Genomic DNA, 21,951 nt, shown 5'->3' on the forward strand with positions numbered 1-21,951 from the left:
TGTTAAATAAATCAGAAACATCGGTGAATCAATTCAAATCAGTGTATTTTAGTTTGAGCTTCTGACAAAGTTTTCATAACGGAATCTGGCGCTGCTTCGATTTTTCCAACAATCTGTGACAATTAAAAAAAAAAAGGTCACGCACACAAGCAAACTAAAATGAGGCTATTTGAATTTTTAACTTTTTATTATTCATTTCTCCTTTTAACGGTTTTCTTTTTAAAGGAAGCTGTTCATCAAAGAGCATTTTGTTCATATATAGTTATTTTTTTACAGAGGAAAATACTGTACAACCTTTTTTTTTCTTCTCAAAACAATATCTGGAGGAATATCATCTACACACATTATTATTCCCTATATTATGATCATTTATTTCCAATGCCAAGCTCAGGAGATAACTCATGATCAGTGTGTCAACTTGTCGGTCGTACATATTCGCTCAGTATGAACCAGTGGGTGGCTTTGACAGATTTACTTCTACAGTGAGTGAGCATTGCCATGAACTTCTTAAGAATTAATCTAAAATCACAGTCCGTATTAGTGTTTCTCATCAGCGCACCGGGTTTTTTTTCCAGGCGCTCTCATTTCCTTTTTTTTTTCTTCAAACTGTCCAATCACAGAAGCAAAAATAATAACCAGTCTTTAAATAATCACAGAACAACAGTTCTTTGTCACACTAACATCTATTTGTGCATTAAAGCAAAAAGTGAACTAAAACAACATCTTTAAAGCAAATTCCCTGTTAAAAGATATATATCATAGTTTTTTCAGACGGTAAAAATGAACCTAAAAAGTGCAATAACACCCTAAAAATGTCTCATTGGAAGGTCACATAAATATTAAATAAAAACCGTTACAACAGGATGTCAACCACAGCCATAGTGAATGGAAAACCGGTCTGTATATTTTTCAACATAAAACACACTTCCTCTGTCGCCCCCCCTTCCCTCGCAGCGTCTGAGTGACTCATCGGCTCCTCTGGTCAGTCTGACACCCCCCCCCCCCCCCCCCCCACACCCTCCCACCCCCGAGTCACCGGTCTTTAATCACGACCTCGCCCGCTTACAGATCGATATGCTTCTGACTAACAACACAACAAAACGACATCGTAAAGCAAAGATGCAAATGGTAACAAAAATATTTTTAAATATGCTTATGAGTTATCTATCATCATGGTAATCATCATGGTCAGCTAATATAAAAGTGCACTATCCACACACAAACTTGATTCCTCCGCAGGGGGCGGGGTTAAATTACAGGGGCTGAGCTTGGTTTCGGTGCTAGTCGAGCGTTTCTAGCAGAATGTCAGAGAGAACTGTTGAGACTGCAGCTGAGGCCGACCACACATTTACTGGTCGGTTCCACATGTCATTGAGAACAAAGAAGAACACCTGAGAGAGGCGGGAACGAGCAGAATGTAACTCCCTTTCTCTCAGTGTCCAATAATAATAATAATAATAATTAATATTAATACAGAAAAAAAGATCAAATGTTTCAACACATCCTGTTTCCCCTTTAGTGATTCACGTCCCTTTTTTTCTACATATCACGGCCCTGCAGTTCATGTCGCCTGTGCCAGCAATTTCCTTTTGTATATCATCGTTCACACACACTCGCACGCACACACACACACTTACATATATAGTTATATAGAGAGATTTGTTTTTGTTTTTCTAACTTTTTTTTTTATCCACACACAAAAAAGTGAAAAAAATAAAAATAAATTAAAGTCAAACATGCACGCACACAAAAAGACTGATGTGTAGTAAAATGCTTTACATTGCTGCCCCGTGCGTAAAACAGGGCCTAATTCTGTGTGTCTCCGTTCATATTTTTTTAATGCATAATTGAATTAATAATGTTGGTCATCTTGTAAACATCATAATAAATCATTTTGGGCCGTCATTTTCTCCACACTGTTGTTGTTTTTTTGTTGTCATCTGTAGTCTCTAAACATGATAAATGAGGCCACTTTCATTGTTTGTTCATAGTACACAGGCTTCTCTTCACTTCCTACAGTCACTGTTTGTTTTTTTCATGGGTCAGCGTCGAGCTTTTCCAGTTGGGAAGTATCAGTGTGGTTAACGGAAGCATTGAAACTCTCGCCATTGTTCTTTACACCATCACGCTCTGCCATTGAATCATCATTCGAGTCACTGTTGTCCTCCTCGGCCTCCTCCTCTTCGTCGTCCTCTTCTTCATCCTCCTCCTCCGCGTGCGCCTCCTCCTCTGGTGACAGGTCGTCTTCAGCCTCCCCGGACGTCCCCGTGGTGTCGTCCTGAGCAGCCGGCAGACCCAGCGGGGTTGTGAGGTTCTGGCCGGGCCTGGCTACATCCTGGTGCATCTTCTTGCTGAGGTCCAGAGAGTCACTGAGACCCAGGCCGGCTGCGTTCTTCAGGAAGAAGAGGGAGCTGCTGCTGTTGGTGCCCAGGTTGAGGGAGCCGTCCAGGCTGATGGAGTGGGGCGGGTACGGGTGGGTGTACTCAGACCCCATGCCTCCTGTCGGATAGAGCATGGAGCGAGCAGTGCTGTTGATGGCGTGGGACAACCCGTGGAAGCCTCCAGGTGAGGAGGTAGAGAGACCCAATGAGACTGGAGGGACCACGGACACACCTCCCAGGTGATGCATCCCTTCCTGTTTGGGCGACACAGATGGCAGCTCGCCACGCTCCTGCTTCTCGTGCTTCCTCTTGTGGGAGTCCATTTGGGACATGCCAACCACTGTGTGCTTACACTCAGGGAAGGTGCAGTGGAAGTGCGAGCACTTGAGCTTATACTTGCAGTCGGGAACCTCACAATCAACACTGGAGCTGAATTGGCAGAAGCCTGCAGCGCTGATCACATCTTGCTTGCCGTGGTGCTTGCGGTGGGCCGTCACCTTGGTGCTGTCAGTGCAGCGGAAGCCGCAGCGCAGACAGTGGAAGTGGGTGCTGTTGCCTGAAAACTGGCAGTCGGAGAAGTTGCAGCTGAGCGAGGATTTGAAGCGCTTGAAGTCGTCCAGGACCAGGTTGTCCACGCGGTCGTGGTGCTGCGCGTGCTTGTACATGTGGGTGCGGCCGCAGAACTTGTAGCCGCAGTTCTCACGGGTGCAGTGGTAGTGGGTCACCTTCAGGGAAAACTGGCAGCCCGTGTCCTTGCAGTTCTCGTAGAGGTCGTAGCGCCTGAAGCCCTCCAGCATCATCCCCTCATCGAGCATCTTACGAGAAGATGCGGTCTTGCGGCGCTTGCCGAATGGCGACATGTCTTCGATGATCCAGAAGCGCTTCTTTGAACCGGTGGCCGTGGGAATGGAGATGGTGTTGCCTGGAAGAAAAAGAGGAAGGAAGCGCATTAAAAAATAATCAGTTGGTTCATAAAGCAAACCCACAAACTACAAGCAGATAACAAAGCCAGACCGGCCTGGTTGAAACCCTAATGTGCAGCCTTACTCAGCCAGAAGTGGTTCACAGCTGAGTAAGCACAGAGAGCCACAGTTTTTTTTTTAGTCCTAATTCCAAGAATGATTAAAGGAGGGGAAAATGATAGATTGACTTTGGAACATGACACTTTTACAGGGTGTCTCCTGCCTCCAAACAGAGGCGGAGCTGTGGGTCTTAACCGACCCTCTTATCTCCATGTTGTTTTATGAGGGGCACCCACCTTTTGCAACACCCTGGGGTCACTGCTAATGATGTGATCCCTGTTCTGCTAGACAGGAAGCGGTGGGCCTCGATAAAACTTGAGGCGTGATTAAAATAAGAGGCTGCTGATGTAGCCTAGTTAATGGACGATAAGCAAGCTCAGAATTCAGACTACAGGTGCCAAATTTACTGCCCCATCTTTAAATATTAGTTACACTAATAAGCTAACTCTAACACACGCAAAGATGTCAGAGAAGTAATGAAACACATTTGTTTTGTACCCACTCAGTAAGAATGCACATTTCATCATTTATACAGAAATATTCTCTTTGTTGCATGCTGGAAAGCCTCGATAGAGCAGATCAAACAGTTAAATGCTGCTCAGGACTCAATTGAGAGTGACAGCTGCAGTGTTGGTTTGCGCCGGGGATAAGTACCTGCAGCATCCTGCACTATAGGGACGTCATTTTTAACCGGAGACGGAGTGGCAATGATGGGGCTGAAAGCTGGTGTGTTGGTTGGCATGACAACACTCCGAGTGGCTCCCAGAGAGGCGCTGAGCAGAGAGTATGACAGACAGGATGGAGAAAGGAGGTATGGGAGTGAGGGGAGAGGAGGTCGGAGGAGAGCAGGAGAGAGGGATGGGGCCTGGGACATGAGGCCAGGCTGAGGAGCGGAGAGAGGAGGAAGAGGTGGAAGAGGAGGGGAAGAAGGAGGTGCATTTTGGGTAGCGCTACTGTCAGCAGGGGTGGTAGGAGCAGAAGTGGTGGGGCAGCCTTGTCCTGGAGAGACAGGTTGACCAGAGAGGGTGAAGGACAGACAAGAGGGGAAGAAACACACACAAAAACCAGGGCCAAGTCACGCACACGCACACACACACACGCACACACACACAGAGGGATGGGAGGTAAAAAGGGAAAGATAAAAGATAAGAGAATGATACAAAATGAGGCCCATTCAAGACAAGTAACCCAAACACGGGCCAAAACAACAATGATGAGAGTAGTGGATCATATTGGCAACACGTGGAGAAATGTGATAATCAAAGACAGGCTCAGATTCAGAAAAGAAGCAGAGGGGAACCATGTATTCAGTAAGTTTGAGGGGAAAGAGGCTGGTTCTACTTTCCCTCCCTTTGTCCCACAATTCAACCCACTAAAAGCACTAAAGTGGACATAAAGCCACAGGGATGATCTCTGGCCAAAGGCAAATGTAATAAGCTACACACGGTGCAATAACTCAAAGTACTGATGTGCAAAATGGATGTTTTATGATGATGACCAGGCTAACTGTAAAGATCTTATCTATGACTCAGAACACAAGAAAACAGCATTGTCATCAAGCTTATATATTATGACTGATGTGTCATTATGCTACTGACTGTAAGTTAAAGCAGGTAAAAAAGAAATACAGGAGTGAATAATGAAGGAAACGACAAGTTGCTGGTTTTCTGGGTAAGTTAGATGAGTTTGGTCTGACGCTTGATGCATGGTGCTGAATGTAGGAGTGGAAAACTCCTACAACCATCTACATGCTCACACCCAGACATCTGTCAGGTGTTTTTTGTGCTTTTCTTTTACATATTCTCACCTGCTGGGGAACCATCGTGGCCTACAGGTGTGCTGGTGCAGCTTCGGTCCTGGTTAGAGGACTCAGAAGAGAGGCCCAAGGGGCTGCCGCCTCCTCCCATGTAGTCCATGTAATCATCGGTCTCATCCATGACCCCAGAGGAGAAGCTGGAGTTGATACCGGGCTGGCCGGCTCCGTGCATGCCGGACACGTGCTGCATGTCATCTGCTCTCTGACCGAGTGGCATCACCTGGGAAACGGATAATCCACATTGTGAAGGGACGCTTCAAAACATTAAACTTGTCATTAATGCAGGTGTTGGCTCTTGGCATGCAGTCAACTATTTCTCAAGAGTTCTAAAAGAATGAACCTCGCACTTCTGTCATTATATGAGGGCTTCGAAACTAAAAAAGAACAAAGAGAACTAGAAAATCCACATGTTTAAAATGACGTTTGGCACACAGTGTACTGCAGAGGTCATGTTGGGAAATGAGGGACAACCCAGTTTAACAAATAATCATCAAAACAGTGTCGTGAATGATTTGTCACTGATTTTTAGAACAGTATCAGAGCAGTCGTCTCCTTTTTACTAATTTTACTCTTGCCTAAATCTGACTTATAGAGCAGGAAGCACAATTTATATTGTTTAAATTATAAAAATAAGACAAAACAAATTTACTAAATAAAGTGGGTACAACTGTCAGGACATTGGACCCCAACAAACAGACAGACCTGAAGATTTTGTAGAAGAAATAATAAGTGAGTGTCCAATTTGGGTGAAAATTAATTTATAAAAAATCACTTTTCCATTGAAACACTTTTCTGTTTAGCAGCTCACTCACATTGCCTGTCAGAAGAACACTTTTTATCGTCTTATCATCTCTTGCGGGAACATACAGTATGGCTGAAAGTCAATTTAAACGTGTCAGTCCTATAAAACTGAACAAAATCCATGGTAATATAAGACGCTCTAAACCTGTATGTTGCACAAACATCCTTTTTATGTTGTTAAAAAGGGTGTGAACGGTATTTGGCTTGGTTCATAAATGTTTCCCATACTATTCAACACCTCGATGTGTTCAGCCCGTATTTTCACATAATTAACCTTTCAGAGTGGCATGTGTCATATGTTTGTACCTGGGATGGGACTCTGTCAAAGTTCTTCCCCAGCATCCGCCTCATGTGTTTGCGAGCATGTGAGGTCATCTGGTGCTTGAGCAGGAAGGAGAACTGGCAGCCTTCGCGGATGCAGTGGAAGTGGCTGTTCACTTGGTTATACTTACAACCTGCGAAAAAGAAAAGCGGCGGCAGTGTTAACTCTCCACTCGCAGATTAATTTCTCCGTGAGAGACATCTGAGAACAGCTTCTGCACTAAACGCAATATCATCAGTGGGACGGTGTTGTGATTAGATCAAACACAAACTGAAATATTTTTAGTTTTTTTTAATTTCATGATATGGCTGTGACAAAAGAGGGATCGGGTTTCAAAGTGTTTCCGAGTGTACATGTAGGAGGAATATTAGATCACTCCAGTGTCACACTGAGCAAGTGGAGGCTTCTGTGCACTAAACCTGTGGAGCTCTTTTATTACACTGACATGCTTTATTCAATTAGGAATTTACATAAATAAATTCTCATTTTCTGTGGGCCAATAATGCACACACCCCTGCAAACCAAAGTAAATATACAATTATTACCATATTAAATTCATTTTTCAAAGTATCTCCATTGTCATTTTCCCTTTTGTTCTCCATTGTGCTGCTGTCTGCCGCGTATTCTTCTGTTCTTTTCTCCTGTTTTAACCGGTCTAGCTCTAATTGCTTTATGATTTCAAATTAAATGAATGTTCCGTTTTGTGCCTGTTAATCAAATACCATTATATAAAAGCAGGCAGAAATAATTGAAAGAGTAACATGCTGGGCAGGTGCTAGCATGTCAGTAACCATGGCACCCAGTTTAAGAGCACAACACGTCTGTGTCATCAAATAGCTTTTGCACACACAACGTTTTAAACACGCAAAGTTGAGCAAATAACAGTAACCCCCGTGACATGGAGGGCCTTTTGTGAGACAGAAACCAGGTAACATCATCAGCAGTGTTCAGTTTAATGTTGCTGCCATGGATACTGGCAACCCATCAATTCTTTATGACTGGAGTGCGAGCGATGGTAATCCTTTCTGTTTTTTTCCCCCAGCCCGAACAATACAGTTGGCAGATCAGGCTGGGGACAAAAAACAGCTGTTTAGGGCCTGTTTTTGTTTGCTTTGTTTCTGTGTTCTGAAAAGCTTGTGTAACCCCCTGAAAAAAACAGATCACTTTTAATTCATTTCTGTGTGATGGCAGCGGTGGCTGTGAGGCGCAGCTTCAGAACACAAACAGGCTAAACCAGACAAGCCGGATAATTAACAAACACAAACCTAATTGCTCATTTCTGACAGGGGCAAAAGGAAGAAGAAAACAACCTGGATGTGATTGCCCCCTTTTGACGTTATTGCTCGCATAGTACAGGCAAGACCACCTTTGGGAGTCGAGGTGCCATTGTGAATATGCAAAACACAGCAACAAAACCTGCGAGGCAGACTTGTTTCATGCCTCTTAAACAACTCAAATAGCACGACACCCTGTCTGCCAACACCGGCCTCTCTCCCTTTGTAAACACAGCCCAACAAAAATCAATCTACATCTTTTTCAATTTAACACTCTTTAATTTGCACATCTCTGCTGCTAAGATGTTTTCAAAAGCTGGAGGGTTAAGCTGGCGAGGAGGGCTTGTGGGGTGATGTACGGGAACAAGACGCTAGGACAAAAAGCTAAGAAGGCAGACAGCAGGACAAAACTTCTGTGTTTCTTTCTTACCCAGCCTCCCGCACTCCTCCCTCTTGGTGAAATATTTGAAGCCGTTGGCGGCTCGGCGCTCTGCCTTCTCGTGCTTCTTGACGTGCCACGGCAGCTTGGTGGTGATGTTGGTGACAAAGAAGCAGCCTGGCCGCAGACAGTGGTAGTGGCCCCTCATTCTGAACTCGCAGTGCTGCAGAAGGAAACACATCATTTCCAATATCATGAGCCAAACGTGATTGTGGAGCTGATTACCATACATGATCTTTCTTTATATACACTACTAAAAATAGTTTTTTTCCCAAAAAACACGATCAATTCTCAGCGTGAACATTCCACATTTCTAAATACAATGACTTTTTATTTTAAGGCTTTCCACAAACACCCCTCCTTCCTAACATGTCTGTACACCACCATCTGTTTGTGAGGCCCAGATCCCAAAGGACTGGGCAAAATAAGATCTGCTCAGTTCAGGCGATGGAGAGACTAAGGGGCGAGGGGAGGAGGGGAAGGAGGAGGAGGCAGGAGGGGGGGACTTTTTGTGAGAGGGGTGATTTTCGACACATTAATGAATTCATTTAAACGGTTTTCCAAATACGGGCTCATGAGAGCAGGCAAGGGCTGCCATTTAGGTTTCATTTGCGAAGCATTCCCCTGATTTTTGCCCTATTCCAGACAGCCTTGTTTACTGTGCGAGTGACAATGATTTATTGGGTAATATCAGCTAAATTGGCCTTTTCTGAGAGGAGAATGCGGCAGTCAAAATGACATCATTGACATATAAACAGGCATTACTGGGGTGAGTCGACTGTCTTTTCAGCAGAGATGGAAGACGGGGAGCAGCGGTTGTGAAAGCCTTGAGTCAAATAACCTCAAACACTGGTCTAATAGATAGCATACTTCATGCTTAGAAAACTCGGGGGATGACAGTAGGTGATTCAGCTCCTGGCTGAGTTATCAAGCTGCACTCACCTGGTTGGGACAGAGACACTGCAGAGAGTAGTAGGAAAACTGGTCACGGACGTTGACCAGGTTGTTGTTGGGATTGATGTGGTCCAAACAGTGGGACTCGGCCTTGCCAGACGTCTTGCACACATACTTGCAATTTCCAAACAAGCAGTGGAAGTGGAACTTGTTTGAGTACTTGCAGTCAGTAGCCAAACAGGGATCACTGGGTGAATAAAAATGGAAAATATAGTTTAATTGGCAAAAAGGTAAAACTAACATACTGTAAAATGATGTAATATGACACAAGTTAATGTTTCTCCTACTTTTCCTGGAATTGCAGGAAACCAGGTTTGACTTGTGGCTTTGCATTTTCCAGAGAGGTGGTGGCCAGAGGGGAGTTAGCTGGCAGGTTGGGCATCGAGGCCGGCATCTGAGGGATGCTGCCGGTCAGCTGCTTCCAGGCCAGCAGGGAGGGAGGAGGAGAGCTGTAGCCACCAGAGGAGGTGAGGTGCGCAACATCCATGGAAGGATTGTTGGCAATCGACACAGGGGCAGCAGGCTGCAGCGGGGCTCCATCACTGGAGTCCTTGCCCTCACCGAACTGAGGCTCCGACTTCACTTTCAAGGTGGCTCGGAGGTGGAAGCTGAAAAAGAATATATTGGCTCGGTTTTAATTTGATCAATGAAGCCAAAGAAGCTAAAATGTGGAAGTGGTATTTTTCTGTTAACAACAGTAACAGTGTGACACTCACTTTGCATGTTTTATGGCCCCATCCACAGTACTGAAGAGTGCACCACAGTCCTCTACCAGGCAATGAAAGTGCACTTTCTGCAGGAAGTCGCACTGAGCCTCACAGAAGTCATCAGTGTCAAACCTTTACACAGAGACAGAGTTCATTTACTGCCCTCTCAAACAAACAAACAACAACTGTTTGATCTCCTCATTTGACTGTAAATGTTGCAGCTCTGTCATGCTGCAGTTAGTCATTTCTAACTCTCGCAAGAATGGCTTCTTTATGTCTCAGGGAGTTTCCAGAGATACAGTGTGCGAGATGTAGTATTGACAGTAAAATGCCTTCTATGTACAGTACACTGAAAGTTTTCTTACTCCTAAAATTATGTGTTAAGTATATTTAAGTGACTCAAATACAGTGACTCTGCACTTTCATGTTTCATACCTGCGGAGGTATGTCCTCCAGATCTCCGTGGGTTTCTCTGCCATGGGCCTCTTCAGCACTCTGTTCAGATACTGAGCTGCCTCTGAGGTGCTGCTTCCCTGGCCCGCCTCCAGCTCTGTCTTCAGGTTCATGGCGTTGAACAGGGCAGGGTTCACCTGTGACATCTACAAAACACGCAACACATAAACAACCAGCCGCTGGGTTAGCAGAGCATACATAAGCTGGGCACTTGCATATGTTAGTGACAGTGTGAGAGTTAAAACAAACACACACACACACAAATGTTTTGGCGTAGCAAAAAAGCGCCGCCAGATTTACACACATCCCGGCTTTTGCTTGAGTGCAGGCCAAGCGTGTTTGCCAAGCGTCCTCTGGGAGTAACAGTTAACCCTTTTATGTGAAATGGTGGCTCGATTCAAAGCTCCAAAAGCTGACATGACATGAGAAGCTGTTGGACAACAGGTCCGCGTGCCCCTTCACTGTTTGAGTTTAGTAACTGCATTAAGGAGAGCAACTCTAAAGCTTTCCTGCGGAGAGGTTAAAAAAGACGAGTAGTGTGCGGAGGGGAGGGAGGAGGTCTTGATCAGTTTGCGGGGGTAAAAAATAGAGGCTGATGTGGCATTACATCATCAATGTGATGGAAACCACCTGGCACATTTGTATCAATCAGAAAAGATGTATGAGGAGGACAATGTCCATTTTAATCTTCACAAAAAAAAAAAAATTTCAATACGCTAACATTAATACTTGGTAAAAAATGAGGGCAGCGCCTTCCTGTTTTTTTCCCCTCTGAGTTTTAATCAAATAATTTACAAACTCTATAAATAACTGTAGAGCGAGGCGGGGGAAGAAAAAGTATAAAGGAGGAGAAAAAATGGACGGCGAGTTCAAAACAGCTCATCAAAAAACAAACATCTCTATATATCTGGCATGGCACCCAGCTACTGCTTCATTATATTAATTTGTGAGAGGTGCGGTGAAAATTACACTGTATGAAAAATGGCTGGAAAATTTAAATGATACAAACTCATCTTATTAGCGGTGAAACATTAAAAAACAAACAGGCCCCTCCGTGTCGCGCTAATTTGTCTTTGGATGAAAGGCGTTTGATGGATGGATCTTACCTTATTCATAAGCGAGGATAAAAGAGATGTATTCCCTGGTACAGGGTGTCCATTTGATTCATTACTGGAACAAGGAAAATGAACAATGTTTAGTCAAGATTTGCATGAGAACAGTAAATATTACTATTTATCACACAAGGTGTGCCTGTATAATGAAGAAGAAAAATGCTGTCTTCTTAAGAAATAAGATCTACTGTGAGTTGGAGGGAAGATTAGAGTCGATGGTTTATATAAACATCCTTCTCGCACCAAAATGGAGAAATATGTTGTGGATTGTATAATTGTATGCACATGTATATAAATGGGATATTTTTCATAAATAATTGCTGGCACAACCCTGTCAGCCAAGACCGTACAAACCATCTATCAATGCGAGAAACCGTATTTTCCTTTCATGGATATACTGCGTAAACTTCCAGTCAGATTTAACCTTTTCCATACGGCATTAACCCTCTTTGTGCCCTGCATGGTGTGTACCTGTGGTCTTTTTTGCTCAGGTCCAGGCTGTGCTCCTGCATGGAGTCTTGGGAGGCCCCGGAGTGTGCGTCCACCGGCTCCTGCTTCACATGAACCAGATTGAACTGGCTGGCTGAAGACGGCTGCCCATTCCCTGAGGATCAAGCCAGAGAAGCAGAGGAGAGAAGAGACAACAAAGTTATTGTTGGTCAGCATTATTATGCTATGACAAGATCCAATCTGACTTCTGTCCCGGCCCGAAAAGAATACTCCGAGTGATAATTATTGCGAAATTATGTCAGGCCGTCAAACCTTTTAAATGGTGATTGAGAGGCGGGAGATATGAGGGAAAAAGACTCCTTTTTCTGCAGCACTTGTCACAACTCATTTGCCAGGCTGCCTCTTAACTGGTCATTAAGTGAGATGCTAATGCTGAGGGAAAGTGGCAGTCTCAGATTGGCCACCCCCCTCCCTTCCCACCTTCCCGGGCTCCTCGTTGGCCTGACAACGGACGGCAGCCAATGCCACTGAGCGTACCCACAAGGAACAGGGGTGCCATGTCGGTCAGATTGGAGCTGACAGCCAATCAGATTGGTTCAAATAGCGTGACCTCTCGATCACATTCTCCTCCAAATAGGTATTCAGTGGATGCTGTGCGCGTGGACAGGAGAGTTGAGAGGAGATAAACAAAGACCAGGGAATGACTTAGGGTAAAAATGCTGACAGGAAGGTGAATTCTGCCCCATCCCCCGATCCCCAAGGGACTGAAATATTAATTTGTCCTGGGGCTACAAAGAGAAAGCCGGGCGTTTGTTAGGCAATAAGTGGTGTTTTACTTTAAAAAAAATGTGACTGGGAGGGGTGACCCTGTGCGACTAGAGTGCATCAGCGGGCGTGATTGGTTTGGTGAGGAATCTGTTGTTTAAGAATCGAGGCTGGTGCTGAGGGATAGTGACAGGCAAGGTCATGGGCAACCAAGTGTGTGCCCTTGGCCCTCAGCCTAGTGAGGCCTCGCTCCTTTTTCTTGCTGGGGAGAAAACAAGACCAGCCTACGTAAGGGGGAAACCGAGCAGAGTTCCCCCCTGCTACAAGATGACCCAAAGACATATCAGAGAGAATAGGAGTGGAAAAGCCAGTCCTGGGCCTTGTCAGCTGAAAGCTAGGAGATGGGGAAGTGTCAGTGTCAGTGTCAGTTCAGTTTGACAAAGGCTGAGGTTGGAGGGGCTGGAGGTGGAGTTGGGGTGGGGCTAAAGGAAAACAGCAGTCAAACAATTTTGCGTCTGCTTTGAGGTCACCGAATGCTTACCAAGTCTCCGTCCAGCGCTCGTCCCTCCCCCCGACTTCAAACGAGTACACCCAAAATTAACTAGCCAGACAGATCCTTCCTTGTCATTGACAATTAAATCAACTCTCAGACCAAATGAGAGCACATTACATCAAGAGCAGCCACTCGCTGTATAATCTACATATGATCACCAGGCAGATCGCAGGATTCCTTTACTTTATCACAGGATCAGTCGACTATTTAAGGTCAATTATAACCCAGAAGTCTCTTTTTCTTTTGCGTACAGTGAAGTATTTTCTTCTATCCGCTTCCCAAAGAGGGAGAACAAATGAGTTTGACTCAAAGCAGCTTCTTTCTGGAAATTATCCAGGAATAATGTATCACCATGTAATTACCCTGGATAAGATACAGAGCTAGTGAAAGATCATTTGTAATGTGTGTCTAATTAGTAAACCCTTCAGATGCTCGAATCTCTGGGAAAAACACTTAGGGGTAAATTAGAGCGGAACACTTTTAATAATAATAAAAAAAAATACTACCGAGAAATACTGAAAGCAGAAACAGGAAAAATGCAAAATTCACCACAACGAAGGTGAAGTTTCACAACCCTGTGAAAAAAAGAACAGTGTGAGAAAATAGCCACAAACACAGTGACTTTTCTCACACCTTTTTGATAGAGAAGCGCAAACCACTTCCTCCTCATTTTAGCCCCAAATGTCCTGTTCACACATTTAATGAAACAAATACGAGAAACAAAACTTCAGCTGTATGTGCACTGAACTTTAATGTTAAGGTTAAGTTTTGAGCTGGAGAAGATTATTTCAAACCAGCAGAGAGATCTGAGGTGCAGCTTCTCGGTGAGACGACGAGAGGGGTGGTGAAGGCACCATCTGTGGAGGCCCCGCCCTCAGTGGGGGCCTACCCAGTGTTCAGACTACCTGCTGGAAGCCCAGAGGTGGAGCTCAGCCTGACAGCCTGCGCTCAGCTCGGCTCCCCGGAGCAGCTGCCGCATCCCTCTCCCAGGGCCTGTCCTGCTCCAGGAACACCACCAGGAATTGTAATCCTTCCCAGTCCCAGCATCCGGAGACGCTCCCCCTTGCAGCCCCATTTACAATCCGCACCCCACCTGCTCAGGCTCAGCACAGGAGGCCCCTCTGCTAGCGAATGCAAAACGGCGCTCTGCCGTGCATTATCAATTTAATGCTTTAACTTCATTTTCATTTTCAGAAGCTTTGTTTGGAGCCATATGATAAACATAGACAAGGCAATTACCTCCAAAATTTATGTGAATTGTGTTTATGCTAAATAGATACTGACATGTTTTTGTGCAAACAGGAGGTTTCTAGAAATTCAAAAAATGTGTCTTTACTGATGCATGCAAGTGTGTCGCACTTCTTGTATCAGTGAAAAAAAGCTTCTTCCTCAGCTCGGGCGCATTGAGTCATTTCTGCCTGAGCGATTTCTGTTGTTTTATCAGTTTGCATAGAGGATACGGAAAAGAAAAAAAAAAACACTTTTTTTTTTTGTTCTCGCAATTTCTGAACTTAATTTCATTCCACCTCCATTTGCTTGGAACGGGCGCAGACATAGATAAGAGACCAATGATGAGGAAACATGTTCGACACAAGCCCCAGGAGCCCCCACTCTGAACATCATAAGAGACTTTTACAGGCTCTACTCTCCCCTGTCAGCGCATTTATCTCCAAATGGATTGTGGGTATCTAACAAACGATCAACACAATAACAAGCCCAGAGCAGAGGACCATGCCTCCGGTATGTCCCTTTAAGCCTAAAAGCAGCAGTTTTTTCTGCCTTTCTCTCCGCTGTGGGTAGTGATAGGAATGACCTCTGAGTGCACTCTCTCTTCTCAGGCTGCAGCGGAGAAGTCCACACAGAAAAAAGGATGTGGCTTTTGGAATACATGCAACTTCTGTGCTGACGGAGCTCAAAAGGTTGTTGCTCGTCACATATTTTAATACATTTGTCTGAATAGAGAAACAAGCAAAGCTGAGCTTTACAACTGACTACCAGTCACAGGGCTGTGTTGTAAGTTAAAATGTTGGTTATTCTTAGATTTATAGATTGAAAGTTGTCTGTTTTGACTCGTTTTGTGATCATTAATGACTTGACATTAGTGAAGAGACTGACCTATGTCTGGGTTGTTGGAGGGCTTCAGGGCAGCAGCTGCCAGTCGGGCCATCATGGGTGATATCAGACCTTTGCTTGCCGAGATCTTCTCCATGATGGAGGCGGTGGCGACGGAGGTCGGGGTGAACGCCATGGCTCCGTCTGCCCCCACTGTAGTCAGTGAGTCAGTGGGCATGGAATGGGCCCCAGAAGATACAGCTGAAATCAGACTAGCGGCTGGTGGAGGTGGTTGGAGAGGCAGCCTGGGCAGAAGGGGGTAGAACGGGTTGGAGGTGGCCAGGGCACTGTTGGAAAGCGCAAGGGCCACTGGCATGTTGCTGGGCAGGGCCTGGGATAGCAGGTTGGACATACGCTGGCTCGCGCTGGACAGCGAGGGTGCGGGTTTGAGGGTGTGGCCCGATGTAGAGGAGGAGGAGACAGCAGTGGTGGGCGTGGCCAACAGATGCGGTACAGTGGTGGACTGCTGGGTCGTGGGCGAGGCACTCAGGCTGGAGTTCTTGCTGCTGATGGCCGAGAAGTCCATAAGATCATCATTGCTCGATTCCTCTGGCTCATCCTTTGGTGCCAGGAAGGCGGAAGAGAGGCCCATGACACCGGAGGAGCGGATGTGACGGCGCTCGTGTTTGCGCTTGTGGGAGGTCATCTGGCTAGTGGAGGTAAAGGTGAAGCCGCAGCCGGAGCGGATGCAGTGGAAGTGGTTGGTTGCTTTGCTGTACACACAGCCCTCGTACTTGCACTCCTCATATTTATAGAACTTCTTGAAGCCATCTTTGGCATAGGCATCATCCTTGATGTGGTAGCTCTTGTGCTTCTCAATGTCACACTTGTTCTTAAAGGTGAAAGTGCAGCCAGGGCGCCTGAAAAACAACGGATAAAAGGAAAACATGATAAGCTAGGATGCTCTGTGACAAAGCCACCTCTGTACCTCGGTGCAGTTGGGATTCATGGAGAGGGTCCACATGATTCAAATAGTTTACAATGGAGGAATGATAACTAAGGCGGTTCAGTAACACAGCAGCAGCTCATTGACACGTTGCCACCTGCAACCTTTGCCAGAGGGAAACATTCCAGAGGGGGAGTTCGATGAATCAACCAAGTGATTCTCTAAATCCATTGATAATAGCTCGGTGGTGCATGCTCTTCTAAATAAGAGACCAGCACAATTAAGATGCAATTCAAATGATTTTGCAAAGATGAAGGAAATGTAAAAGAAATCCATTGCATTCACCTGCAGTGGAAGTGTGTCGTCTTCTGCCCGTAGAACTGACACCCGACTGTGCCACAGTCCTCAGTAGCACGAAATCTCTGGAAGCCGTCGTTGATCAGCTGGGCATTCTTTTTATGGAAGTTTTCATGGGTCATGACATCCGAGGTGCTGGTGTACACCTTGCTGCAGCCCACCTGCAGAGCACAGACAAAGCATGGCAATCGAAAACGAGATCTGAGCCCACAGCAGATATGAGAGTTTCAGTTTGCAAGAATGGATTGAAAAAAAAAACCCAACTTCTAAAAGGCAGTACGTTAAAGAGAGGTGATACACTAAACTATAGAGCAAGAGCTGAGTGTGGTTAGGACGATGCTAGTGGCCTGGAAGACGGGTGTTTTCTCACATTCACAATTTGATTTGTGTTAATGCACAGCAGAGAAGAACATGTTCAAAAATGAACGTGTGAAATGGCAACCATCTTTTTTTATTGTGACAATTGTAAAAAAGAAGTGAGTGAAAGAGGCAGGGGTCACAGCAGGCAGCTGAAAGTTCAGTGCCTTCCTGGCAAAGCTGCCTTATAGAAAATGACTTTCATATTTGAGTGTGATGATGCAGCCACCACAAACTTACTGTAACTCTGAGAACACATTTCAAAGATGGAGGGGGCAGAGGAAAGCAGACAGAGTAAGGTGACTGTATATGTCTTAGTTTAAATGATCTGGTAGTCAGGGCCAACAGAGGGGAAAAAACAAGTAATGTTTGACTTAAAAGCAGCAATTGTGTATCGTGCCTGGCACTTTTCACCCGCACAAACCGGGCAACTTCTCCTTATTGAGTCAAACAATGAAAAAAATGCCACTCTGTTTTTTTTCCCCCTTAAATCAAGAGAGACCGATGCCAACATCTGCAGATTCTCAGGGACTGTTAAAACAAGGGCTGAAATATCCCAATAACAATTACTCTGGGAGAGAGGTTTAAAGAAGAATACATCTTAAACCATCCTCTGCTGAGCTGCTGCTGCTGCCTCGTCGGTGAGAGAGCTCTCGGTGCGATGACACATTGAAAATAAGCAGATGTAAAAAATTAAACAAATCCTGAAGGGGGAATAATCTTCAACTGGTTGCTTGGTACTAAAAGATGAAAAATGTGTAGTTTATATAAACACCTAACTGAATTTTATCCATGCCAATTAAGGAGCGAGAGAGTGGAGAGGTGAGGGAAGCACAAGCAGCCTCACTTGTTTTATCATTCCGTATTTACTTTAGGACACGTAAGGCCAAACTGTTCTTTGAAGACACTTAGGTGTGAATGAAAATGGTGTTAAACTCTATTTTACAGATGAAGGTAACCTGTGAGACTCCCGTGTACAACTCCTTTTTACCTACCTTTTCCTGTTTTAAATTCAGTGCTATAAAATAGTTGTTTTAAGGTTTTCCGTCGACAAAGTACCAGGCTGTAGGCTCTGTTCGGACTTTGTGTGATCTGGCTTACTGACTATGTTTGTTGTGCGGCTCTGGAATGCAAATTGAATGATGAATTATGCATTTTTCCACAGCATTATATTCACATTTTCTCATCATCATAAGTGAGTTGTGGCTTATCCGTACTGTATGTAATGCTATGAGCAGATATTTTTCTGTTTCCGTCTATGTGTGCATACGTGTCTACTGTACGTTTTTGTGGGTTTGTTGTGGTTATATTTGTATGTGGAGGAGGCGTTGTGAGTCTGCGTAGTGTACCTGCATGCAGTGGTAATGGGTGCTTTTTCCATTGAGGTGGCAGCCATGGTAGTAGACGCTGCAGTCGTCCAGAGGGCTGAAGCGCATGAAGCCATGCTGCAGGGAGTTGTCCCTCTTCTTGTGCATGTTGTAGTGCCTGATTACATCCTGCTTACTGGTAAACCTCTGCAAAAGGGGAGGGGGAAAAATGTACGGCAACAGGTTGGTGTTTATTTAAACCAGTCACAGAATCAGCAACAAGTCACTTTATCTCTGTGGAAGCGGCAGCTGCAACATGCAGGAGCCAATTGGCAGTTGGGGAGCGCTGTAGAAACTGCAATGGAGAGGGCCAAGACGTCTTTAAAGATGACGCGTTCTGTGGTTATTGATTTACTTTGCATATCTCAAAGTTATGTTCTATCCAAATGCAGCACCAAAGGCTCTGGGACTTTCTGAGCACAGGAGAAGCTTCCACATGGAACATGAAGTACGCTCCCCGTGCACCCACTGTCTCCACATTATGTTTTTCCCTTTCACCATAATGTATTTTTTTAATTAAGACGAATCAATTGACATGCAAGATCACAGTTCTGATGTTTCTGGCTCTGGAAAAATTATGTTCCATGCAGATGATTTCTCAGACGTGCACAGGGGAAAAGAGGAGACAACAGAAACAAACAAACAAACAAGCCAACCAAAAAAACGTTTTCCCTTTCAATTTGCTGAGATATGATTCCATTTTTAATTAAAGCATTAACACTCGCTTTTGGTGAAGGCGTAGTCTGTAATGATGAGTGAATATGCTAAGAGACCCACCTTCTTAAATTACTAAATATATAAATAAATAAGGGGAAAAAAAATCCCTCCCACACCGAGCATTCAGGAAGGGAAAACAGAAAAGTCACTCCACAGAGACCTGCAGCAACCAAATCTGCTGTAATTGGGCTTAAGCTGATGTTACAGAAGCTGTAACGGGAGAAGCGTAAATCAATGAGACAGTTCTGTCTTCAATCCATATTTATCTCCAGTTGAGGGGAAAACATCAGAAAGAACTATTCTAAAAAGCAACTAATTGCTGTACAAAGTAGGGTAATTGCTTTGTGTCATGTGTTCCACTCGCGCACAAGTAAAAAGCTAAGATCTCACACAGCTGTTCTTTCCCTCGCTCTTGGCCTGTTTCCCACTGCGTGTTTCTGAGATGTTTGACACGTTGTTCGATAACATTTTTTAATCTAATTGATGAATTCTTTGGATTCATCACTTTTTAAAGAATCCACAGCTCAGTTCTGGGCTTTCATGCTTTCTGGTATTTCGAGGGCAATGATGACCGGAAGATAAGTTGAACTGCGGTCATGGTACATTCGATCCATCAAGGCGTCCGAAATAGGCCATGGAGAGAGCTGACTGGGAAAAAGATCTCATTTTCAGTTGAGTGGCGATGAAGGTTGGGAGCCACTTGCTACATTTATTTTAGGATTCCCACTAGTGTGGCAAGATGCACACTCTCCCTCATGTACAAGCCCATGAAAGGAGAATGTTAAGACTCAGCCAATCGCCCAGAGGCTGGCAGTGGGATAATATTCCAGGAGAGTGTGTCATGTAACATTTCATGAGTTATCGCTTCGAAAGGGGCTGCTCATCACTGCCTGCTTGTTTTTTTCAGGGTATTGACATCCCAGAGAGCCGGCTTCCAAAGCATATCTGTGTTTCCACGCAACGCAACAGCAACAGAGAAATGTGGACCTGACCGTGGAAATTGCCATGATAACCTGAACTAACGCTCTAAATAATGACATGAAATGATTTTCCTTTGTATTCCTCCAAGAATGTGTCTCATCAGTGTGTGAAGTGGGATTCATGCAGAAAATGAAAGCTTGGATCTGCAATGCTTTTCTCCAGATAAACAATATTTATCGAGCGGTAATCTCTCTTGATCGGGAGCAGACAAAGGAGATTACAGCTGAAGATGGCTTAATTCAGAGAATTGTTGAGAAAGGGAGGAAAGCACACACGCAGCACTAGCTGTGCATGGATTTTTGACATCTTTGACAAATCTTCCTGTGTTTGTCTAACTCTCTCAGGCCATATGCTACAGCAAACACAAGGCCTGTGTTATGATCTGCTCTGTGTTTTTTCTCCTTGCTGTGCCACACATGACAACTCCTGGGACCAGGACAAGATTAATAACGTGAAAGGGGATTAAAGGCAGGCTCCCCGTCAGTGGCAGATGTCTTTAGAAAAAAGAGCACATAGATAAAAAAGAGCCATATTTCAAACATATTTACAATTAACCCTTGTGATTAAAGGCCAACCATCAAAGACCAACTGTGCCTGGAAGACGCCTGCGAACTGTACGCTTGTAAACACACAAAGCCTTTTAGGGCGAGCAAACTTTGCATTTAAGTAGACTTTGGCTGGGTGTGACTACAAATGAAACGAAAACATTATCCAGTTTGTCTAGTTTGAATCACCACATGCCCTTTGTCATGTCCTGAAGTAACACAACATGGTTAACTTTAAGTCCCCGAACATTGTTTCAAAGATTTACAATGGAACTAATTTAAAGTAATAACACTTTTGCCACACAATGACATTCGTCTTGTTTTTCTCGTTCTGTCAGAATGTGACCTGTGAGGCAGTTAGGTTTCAGTTTGAAGCGTACAGTAGAAACTGTTCATGTGTATTTGGGAGATGCTCAAAAAAGTGATAAAGTACTCACGCTCACCTGGTAGTTACACTCGGGGTCCATGCAGTGGTAATGCTCTCTGTACTGGTACGCACAGTGCACGTGTCCACAGTGTTGACTTCCAGAGAACCTGAAAACAAAGTTGTAGCACACAGTGCAACAGTTACACATTTCAACAGCCACTCAGAATCGTGAAGAAAAAGACATCCGCGGCTGGTTCACAACCTGGAAACACATCAGAGCTTATCGCACAAAGAACAGTCACAGGGATGAAAACGCTTCGAGATAAAGCCGCTCACAAAGACGACAGTGTGACTCAAAAGTAATCAGCAGCAAATCAAGAATGATTAGTGAGGAGAATTATTTGAAATACCGGGAACAGCGAAAATAAAACAGGTGAAGGAGTTTTCAAAGGCAATGCGCTCGTCTCACCTTCAAAGTAACACCTTCAAACTGACTTCTGCTTTCCACCCTGCTGCAACAATTTAACCGTCTGTCACACCAATTTCAGCCGAATTAGCTCCATTTATTTCCAAAGCAGCCGTAAGAGACACTTATTACACAGAAACCCTTTCCCCTGGCGCGCATACACACACCCACTCAAGGATCAGGAACCCAATGACTGCTTTATTTCTAAATGCTGTGAAAACCCTTGTCAAATCAATGCACAGTTCTTTCAGGTTAACCACAGTTTTATCCTCTGTGAGGAAAAGGGTCAGGTATCGTGAGCTGTAGGAACAGCTCTGTCTATATTTTCACCACAAAGCCCTTCACTCTTATCTGGAGAGCAAAAAACGGATTTGAGTCTGGCGCTGGTAACAAAAAAAAGAAAAGGCGGCTGCTTGCTACAGTACAGCCACTTTTACGGTGGTGATTATAAGTCTGACGATGATGACTGTTAAAATCCTCCAATTACCAGTGAAAACACACAAATAAACATTTGCACTGCTGCTGCCAAGAGCTCCATCTGCTAGTGCAGAGGAGAGGGGGAAAAGGGGGCTAAGTAATATTTTTTCCATCTCTCTTTCCGTTTTTTCCTTGTTAGGATTATCCCAGAGCTGCATTTACAGATCACTTTGCTGAGTTCATTAAGCTAATTGAACGGCATATCCACTACTCTTTTTAAGTTGGCTGCGTGAGTCTATGTGTGTGTGTGTGTTTGTCTGGAAGATGGTG

At 44.6% G+C, this 21,951-nt stretch overlaps 1 protein-coding gene across 4 annotated transcripts in view; it reads right to left on the reverse strand.

Moving 5' to 3' along the window:
* Window positions 1–1,033: 1,033 nt before the first annotated feature.
* casz1 (castor zinc finger 1) overlaps window positions 1,034–21,951 on the reverse strand; it is a 72,310-nt gene continuing 51,392 nt past the window's right edge. The window contains exons 5-19 of one of the 4 annotated variants that reach the window (XM_069660641.1): window positions 20,815–20,905; window positions 18,111–18,275; window positions 16,393–16,565; window positions 15,165–16,021; window positions 11,753–11,885; window positions 11,276–11,339; window positions 10,152–10,315; window positions 9,726–9,848; window positions 9,297–9,617; window positions 8,998–9,196; window positions 8,047–8,218; window positions 6,327–6,475; window positions 5,211–5,439; window positions 4,058–4,402; window positions 1,034–3,303 (exon numbers count right to left, since the gene is read on the reverse strand). In XM_069660641.1, the coding sequence (XP_069516742.1) occupies window positions 2,036–3,303; window positions 4,058–4,402; window positions 5,211–5,439; window positions 6,327–6,475; window positions 8,047–8,218; window positions 8,998–9,196; window positions 9,297–9,617; window positions 9,726–9,848; window positions 10,152–10,315; window positions 11,276–11,339; window positions 11,753–11,885; window positions 15,165–16,021; window positions 16,393–16,565; window positions 18,111–18,275; window positions 20,815–20,905 (4,453 nt within the window). In that variant the 3' untranslated portion in view covers window positions 1,034–2,035. Of the gene's footprint in view, window positions 3,304–4,057; window positions 4,403–5,210; window positions 5,440–6,326; window positions 6,476–8,046; window positions 8,219–8,997; window positions 9,197–9,296; window positions 9,618–9,725; window positions 9,849–10,151; window positions 10,316–11,275; window positions 11,340–11,752; window positions 11,886–15,164; window positions 16,022–16,392; window positions 16,566–18,110; window positions 18,276–20,808; window positions 20,906–21,951 lie in introns of all 4 variants that reach the window. The other 3 variants (XM_069660640.1, XM_069660643.1, XM_069660642.1) reach the window with 3 other exon arrangements.

This window comes from Semicossyphus pulcher, unplaced genomic scaffold (assembly GCF_022749685.1).
Source record: "Semicossyphus pulcher isolate SPU_LCO1_2020_fin unplaced genomic scaffold, fSemPul1.0.p SCAF_13, whole genome shotgun sequence".
Taxonomy (NCBI): domain Eukaryota; kingdom Metazoa; phylum Chordata; class Actinopteri; order Labriformes; family Labridae; genus Semicossyphus; species Semicossyphus pulcher.